Raw genomic sequence first — 8306 nt, 5'->3', positions numbered from 1 at the left:
CATACCAGTGCCACTCGTTTGGGAAAGGCTGCGTCTACGACAGAGGGAGAAATCTGCAATCAAGGTGAAGGTTGGGCAAAATGCACCACGGGTGCCCAGTTTTTGTGTATGCACAGCAGGCGGGTGGGAGGGGCTATGGGGGCGGCTTTTTAAATTTTTTAGTTTTTGTGTTTTTTAAATCGGGAGGAAAAGCTCCACAAGGGTCAGCATCCACGTTTGTTTCCAATAATGACAATCTCGTGGAAAACTTCCTTACCACGAAGTCGAGCATGTTCACTGCTCGAGCTTGGCAGGATTTCGGGTGGGAGGGGGTTTCTTAGAATAACCTTGGAAGATTTTGGAAGCTCCACGGGGGCTTCCTGCTGGCCAAGGAGCCCCGCGCGTTCGAGGCAGTGCGGATCCTCCCTCGGGTCTGCGCCCTGCCCTTCATGCCGCCCCCAAAATCCGCCTGACGCCGGGGCGGTGCAGGGGGTGCTGGTGGCCCGCTCGGCCTCCCCGCACCCGCAGCTCAGGACCGGCTCCGCCGAGCCGGCTGAGCCGGCGTGGCCCCCGAGGGGGCTCCGCGGTAAAGGCGGCCGGGTGGGAGGCTCCGGCGTTGAGCGGTGCGTCGTTTCCTCTGACCTGCCGTGCGTCCGGAGTGCGGGCGGCCGGGTGCGAGTCCCCGGCGGCGGCAGAACGTGTGGGGCGGGAGGGGCGGCCGCGGCCCCGGCGGGGAGTGGGTCTCCATGGACGCGGGCTTTGCGCTGTTCTGAGCCAGGGCCGGTTGCGCGACAGAGCGCTGCGCCGGAGCCGTCCGGCGCGCCGGGCTGCGGGCAGCGGGAAGGTGTCTGGCCGAGCCACTTCCCGTCGGTGCTCCGCGGGCTGGCCGGGGCGGGGACACGGCGGAGGGGCTGGGCTTAATAGCGTGCGTGTTTCCTGCCCCCAGAGAGGCGGCCGAGCATGGAGCCGTTCCCGTCCCCGCTGGAGTCCGCCAAGTTCATAGCCAGCAGGAGCAAAGACGTGTTCGTGGACGAGGAGGGGGCGCGGCGGGTGGCGGAGAGCTTGTTTGACAAAGCCGCGGCGGCCGAGTTCGGCCTGGAGGGCTGGAAGAGCCTCCATGAGCTGAACCCCCAGGCCGCCAGCCAGGAGGCGGTGGACTGGGTGTTCCTGGTGGACACCCTCAATTTCTCCTTCTGGTCCGAGCGGGAGGAGCAGAGGTACCTGGTGAAGTACAAGGGCAAAACGTACAGCGGCTACTGGTCCCTCTGCGCCGCCGTCAACAGGGCCCTTGACGAGGGTTAGTGAGCGCCGGGGGAGCGGGGCCGGCGGGGCCCCCTGAGCAGGCGGGGCGGGAGTTTTCGGAGCTGGGCAGTGAATGCGGAATAAATGTGCTGCTTCAGAACAGGAGCCGGTTCTGCAAGCCATTGCTTGCTGCCGGGGTGAACCCGTGTGCCCAGCCCGGCCGGCAGAGCTCGGGGGAGGCGACTGGAAGCGCTTTAACAACACCTGGTGCAGAAACTGCATCGCCTGTGCTTCCAGTTGGGTCATCGCTGTTAAAAAGTCTTTTAAGGAATGTCTGTAGGCGGCTGTTTGTGACTTCTGATATTTCACGTGTGTTCTTAAGATAATTTGCATGTTTCGGTGACAAATGGGAAAATGAGGCTTAAACTGTGAATCCTATGGACTAATATAGTACCAAAGTGGCTCCAGTATGTCTGAAAACCCACATGCCTCCGAAACCGGTATTTTAGTGCTCACTCTTGTTGCTGTCATCAGAAAAAAAAAAAAAAAAAAGGTATTTGTAGGTACAGGTGGAGGTTTTCATTAATTTTGTACATATTTATTTGTAAATTAAGGGGAGGTTTGCATTAAGATACTTTTTGTAAATGTACAACGTGATTAAGAGCTAAGGGAAAACAGGCCTATGCTGACTATACTATGTACGAACTGGATTTGCCAGTGCCCCGTGTAAATGCCACACTCAGAGATGAAGACTGAGCAGCTGGGAGAAATCACATATAAAAAGTTAGAACGGTTCTGTGGTTGCATTTCGGAAGTTGTTGTCTGTGGGAGGAAGTGCTATGTGCAAACAGAAGTTTAGTTCTAAGCAGCCATCTGGGTGCAATTACAGCTGAACACACAGCTGATTTGTAAGAGTTTATAGGCTCGCTAAAGTTTACCAGATGATTGCTCTCATCTATAGCAGACCACTGCATTAGGTCTTCAGAGTATGTTACGGTAGCCTAAACATCTTATTTTTACTTTCCCGAAGGAATACCTATTACCAGTGCATCATATTTTGCCACCATGACGCTTGACCAAGTTAGGCATGTGTTTCGCTCTGACACAGAAGTGCCCATACCTTTGCTTGAAGAAAGACATTGGGTGCTGAATGAAAGTGGAACGGTTCTTTTAGAGAAGTTCGGAGGGTCTTTCCTCACCTGTGTTAAAATGAGCGAGAAAAGTGCTCAAAAACTGCTACGTCTAGTACTGGAAAATTTTCCTTCTTACAGAGATGAAGCTGTATTTGAGGTAAGCTAGCTCTAATATTGAATTTCTTGTGATAAGAATTTCCTCCTTACAGATCGTGACTTTAAAATACAGCTCTTAGGTTGCCTATGTAAATTTTTCTGGGAGCATAATCAGCTCAGAATTGATCTAGTGTTTGTGAAATATTGGGATTTTTAATCCAGGAAATGAAAGGTGAACAGAACCATTTCTGTGGAACTCAGTGTATTCAAAAGTAAAAGTCAAGGGAAGTAAGAAGGAAAATTACTATTTATTTTAATATTTTTTGCCTCAAATCACTAAAGATATTGGTCTGTAAATGAAAGGAAAATCAGGCTTTGAAGCAGGTGATCTTAATTATGTAAATTGCTGTGAGTCCTACAGAGAGGAAAGAAGGTTTTTTAAATAATACCCTTGGACCACAGTACACTTTTTTGTTAAGATGGGTGAAAATTTTTGAGATTTCATTTCTTTATCAGTCTAAAGATCTGAAAACAAAATCACACACTTTACTGTCAGTAAAGGAATCTTGTTTGTCTGAAGTCCTTGACAAGAGTAACTTTTTTTCCCAGAGGAGAGCCATTTTTTTTCATATATTTTCTCTGTCTTCATTGCTTTGTTATAATTTATTTTGTTATACTCCAAGTTCCCAATTAGATCACAACTCGTTTGTACTCCCTACAAATGTGTGATATTAGAGATAATTTCTACCTGAAAAATCAGGTGTTGTTTTGTTTTGTTGTTTGTTTTTTTTTTTTTAATTTGAATTGCTACCATCCCCTTCTCCCCCGTCGCTCTGTATTTTCTTAACTTGAGGCTCTCTGCAGCTAATGGAAGAAAAGAAACCCTGGTGGAATTGTGGAAACGTACAGCTACTGGGAATGCACACTATAGCTGTTGTTGATACTACAGGCCAGAATTAACCCATACTTCAGTTAGGTTTGACAGTATGCTGAAGCTTTTTGGGAAGTAAACAGAGACTCCCTGGTATTTTCCGTGCCTCTGTTTTTGCCTGTACAGGCATGATCTTTACTTAGCGTGAGTGACATATGTAGTTGCTCCTGTATGTAGCTCCATCAGCAGTCATATTCAGCTGTTACATCATTATGTCCAAAAGACTTTATTCTAACGACAGTGCAGGCTATACTGATAGTCTATGCTTTTTCATGTAACTCCCTGGAAGAGCAATTAGTGGAGCTTTGCACCTACTGCATTTATCACTTACATCTGCCCTTCAGTAGGTGGCATGATTTTATTTTCCTTTGTCTCCTGCTGTGAAGATATGTTTACATGAAAAATCAGAGGTGCTTTCTAACTAATCTTTGAAGCTACTGTTTAATTTATTGGGATATTTTACATATAAAGTAACTTTTTGATGATTCGTATAATCAAAAAGGATGTATTTTCCAGGTAATGCGATAGAGTATTTTCTTATCTTTATAGTAACTGTATTTATTGATGTAGTGTCTTTCATAAGATGATGCTGAGTGCTTTATAAAGCAAGCCTTCCTAAAAGCAGCAGCAGACCACAGAATTAAAAGATGTTCCAAAAATGATCCCAGACCATAAGCACTGGCATAGTAGTAAAGCCTGTTTTGTGAATATGGAAGCTGTTTTTCTGCTTTCACTAGGCAAGATGTGTATTTTGAAAGTGGGTGAAATAATGTAGACCAAGAGTACACCCTACTTAAAAAAAAAATATATACATATATATATATATATCAGATATTAGTGTCAGCACCTAATGCGAGTTGTCCTGGATCTCAGTATCAACATCATTTCTGTCACAGCAGGTTGAGCTCTCACAAGTACGACTTTGCCTTCAGTAAAGGGTTAGAAGGGAACTGAATATATGCTGAGATATCCATTAGTAAACTGACATTTTTCAGTAGTTCTCACAATTAGAAATATATATTATTATAAAATAAATTCTACAGTAGACTTATGCTATCACAGACTGCTACAGCTGTCGTACATTCTGACCTTCTAGGGGAGCTTCTAAAAGTAACACAATTATTTAGCTATACGTTTTTCCAAACGCATAACACAATAATTACACATCACTGAATGTAGTTATAGAAGATGCCAATCTTTTGTTTCTTGAAAGTGAATTTCAAACTAAACTAAAATCCTCAAAAGGTTTCTGTCCTTGGGTGGGTAGTTCATATTTAGATGCTGTGCTGAATTTGAATACTGACAGAAGTTTAAATATTAGACTATGTTATACTCCCTTCTGGGGGTGTTCGTGTTCTGACATAGACACAGTGGAGTCCTTTCTGAGCTTCCAGTTATGGTGTTTGGTTATCTTTTATTTCCCATCACCTGGCCCTGAGATTGTAAAATTCTCATGATCCTCCTGTTTACCTTTTTAAAAAAAAAATAAAAATAAATTAGCTGTACTATCACATTTTGCTCTTTGCCAACATCTTAGATCTTTTTTTTTATATGTAGTAGCTTTTCCTGAAAAGTGAGGGTGTTCCAGAAAAAAAAGTGAAGTTGTATTCCCATCTGGTAAAAGGTTCAATTTTTGGACAAATGCTACTATATTGAGACATAGTATCATCCACCTAATGCTTTTCTTACTTTCTGTTGAAAAGAATGGTGGAAAAATATACTAGAAATTATTAGTGTTCTTTTTGATATTGGGAATTTAACATAAGCTTCCAAAGATGTGTACAGCATAAAAATTACAAATAATTGAAACAATGAAATGATACATCTGCTCAATGATGAGTCCCAGACAGTGTTTTTCTTCCAAATTAAATTGCAGCATGACATGAAAAGTTCAGTTTGAATTCTCCCTTCCTCTGCTCTTGCAAAATGTTGTGGTGCTGGAGACAATCAGTTCTTTACCACATTGGAAAGTCTTAATGCTTTAAAAGTGTTGTGTTCTTTGATTCCATTAGATTTGAGGTAGCAGGACCTATGATGGGATTTGGTCTATTAATTATTTCCTGTTGTGATGTTTCAAGTGGTGTTTTATTATTTAACATATGAAATTGTGTATGTTCTCTAGAGGTAAGTTCGTGCAGCTATGTGAAGTATGGAATGCAGCACAGGGAAAGGAGGAGTTTTCAAGATATTTGCAGAAATTGTTTTGTGAAATGGAGCTGGATGTCTAGTTCTCAGTGTTTTTGGAGAATAGCATTTAATGACAAGAAATGTGGTTTGCTCTCAGGAATAGTAGCATCTTGGCAATGAAGTAAAATTAAATTAGCTTTAAAGATTCCATTTGTAAATTGTGGTGATATGAAGGGTGGGAGAATAAAACTGGAAATAATTTGAATCCCCACCTATTTGCATCTCAGATTCACCATTCCAGTTACATATTGTTGTTTAGCACATGTTATCAAAAGTTGAAATCTTGTCTAGCTATAAAGGGAGGAAAAAACATAAGCTACTAATGCCTTTTTTTCTTAAGGGTATGGAGCTTAACGGCATATAGATCGTAGCATATCTTTAGTTTTTCTCCTTGTGAGTAGTCACAAAGGCATGTAAATCTTTGCAGGATTAGCACCAGAAAAAAAGTTGGACAAAAATAGAACTGTGCATAGTATCTAAGAAAATCTTGTATTTGTGAGTACATCTTCTACTGGAATTAATTTTCAACTGTCCTCTGTAACTAGCAAGATAGACTATACAACACAGAGGACCATTCATTGAAGTTTTCACTAGAATTTTATTTCCTTAACATTACAGAGAAATTGATTAACAAAATGTTTTGTCTAATCCAATACATACCTTTTATACTTCTCAATAGGCTGGATGAACTCTAGAGTTTCTGAAAGAATTAATGTTTGCTGGACTCCAGCTACAGTGTTTGCCAAGTGGAAGTAAAACAACACTAATGTATTCTGAGATCCAAGCAGAATCTGAACAATTTTTATTCCACTGAAGTGACTTCTACTATGTTTTTATTTCTCTTTATTTATGAGCCTTCCACATTATACTTGTGGTTTGATATTGTTTGGATTTTAAGGTGTTTAAGAGTGGTGCACTTTTATTCTGTTTTGGTTAAGTAATATGTTTGCTTAGTCAAATGATGGCTTAATGTCACTCTTACCTGCCTTTCTCTGTGCATGTCAGTAGCTGTATTTATTAATATTTCAGGCACTTACATAACTTGTGACTTTCTTTCATCAGAGCAAAAAGGTGTCTTTCTACAAACGGGCACAAATACTTGTGGCAGATACATGGAGTGTATTAGAAGGCAAAGGAGATGGCTTTTTTGATGACATTTCTAGTCTGACTATATTTGCTGACTACAGAATTCCTCAAGTTCTTGTTCACTTAAAAGCAATGATGTATTCTGAAGAACTAATGAAGAAACTATGTGAAGGTTTGTTCCTCCCTTATTAAGTAATTTTACAATTAAAAAAAATACTTTAAATTAAGTTAATTGCATAAAACTAGAGTCCCATTTTTAAGCGTGGTTCCATCTTCCAATACTTATGAATCCCCTTTCCACTGTAAAATGACTGTATTTAGAGGTGGGACTGCTGTTATGCAATTTTAAAATTACACAGCAAGATGAACAGCTCAGTGCTATCAGCCATTGATATTAATAGTATGGCCATATATATATATATATATACACACACCTATATATATATAGCTCTAGGTATGAAATAGGTCATATAGGTGATTTCTTTTCCATTAATCCTAATAAGGGCATTCCCATCCAAGTTATTCCAGCAAATGGGTCCCTTGATGGCCTTATATACATAGAGTTGTTTTTCCTTATTTTTTTAAATCTTAGTCATCCTGGCAGAAAATACACTGTCTCAGAATTATATTTGACTACCCTTTTTGTCTCCACAAGCCAAAAAAAATTGTATAATGTGCAATATAATGCAAACACCTGTTATTTTCTTAAACCACTCTCATGTTTTTAATGGAATAGGAGATAAATGTGTAAGCACACAGCAAAATTGTTGAAGTTAATGAAAACTGCAGTCGTAGAATAGAAGGGGTGGTATGGGAAAGGGGATGGTGGAGCAAATTCAAGCTGTCCTGGGGCTCCTGTGTCTCGAACATCATTGGGTTGCTGTCTCTTGTGTCCTGCAGGAACAATTTTCCAGTCTGGAGACAGGGAAGAGGTGGAGATCCGTGGCTGTTCCATCTGGTGCTGTGCACTGATTTGCAGGCACCTGCTGCAGCTCTATGAGAGGAAGGGTCAGGACATGCGGGGAAAGATAAACGCGGTTTTACTCGATTATCACCTTTGGGACTATGCCAGGGACCACAGGGAAGAGATGAAAGATGTTCCGTTCCATCGGGTGCGGTGTATATATTACTGAGTCCAGCCTCCTAGCTGCTTTATCAATGCATTGTCTTTTGAATGGCAGTTATTCTTTTCATATGGTGGCCTGTCACAGGGTAATTTGGAACTGGCTAAATCAAATGTTCATTTTCTGATGATGTATTAAGAGCTTGCCTTTTTTTTTTTTATTGTTTTTTTTTTCTCCCCTGAACCTTTCACTGGAATTAAAGGTGCAGACTTTGCTGCACAGTCCGTCTTCACTCCGAGCGTGCCCCCTAGCTCTGAGCTCTACTTTTGTGGCTCGACCAGAGCCGAACTGTTGCGTTAATTGAATAAACAGCACGGTGACGTCAACCGCACGGAGCTTATCTGCGTTTTAATTGAAGCCCGCGCAGCGGCAGCGGCCGGCACGGGGAGGGGGGAAGGGGGAAGGGGACGGCTCCTCCTGCCGCCGGGGGGCGCTGCGGGCGGCGGGGTGCGGGGTGGCGCCGCTCTGCCTCGGGGCCGCCGCCGGACGTTGCCGCCGTTGCCAAGCGAGACGCCGTAAACAACGGGG

At 42.6% G+C, this 8306-nt stretch overlaps 1 protein-coding gene across 1 annotated transcript; it reads left to right on the top strand.

Moving 5' to 3' along the window:
- Positions 1-939: 939 nt before the first annotated feature.
- QNG1 (Q-nucleotide N-glycosylase 1) lies at positions 940-8116 on the top strand (the record flags this gene model as incomplete). The annotated part of the gene is made up of 4 exons (XM_080362586.1): positions 940-1276; positions 2252-2511; positions 6631-6826; positions 7555-8116. 4 exons carry the CDS (start codon positions 940-942, stop codon positions 7785-7787), a joined length of 1026 nt encoding a protein of 341 aa, XP_080218712.1. The 3' UTR covers positions 7788-8116.
- Positions 8117-8306: the final 190 nt, after the last annotated feature.

Source organism: Nesoenas mayeri (genome assembly GCF_963082525.1).
Source record: "Nesoenas mayeri genome assembly, chromosome: Z".
Lineage (NCBI taxonomy): Eukaryota > Metazoa > Chordata > Aves > Columbiformes > Columbidae > Nesoenas > Nesoenas mayeri.
Note: the sequence above shows the minus strand (reverse complement) of the source record. Positions and strands in the feature narration are given on the sequence as shown.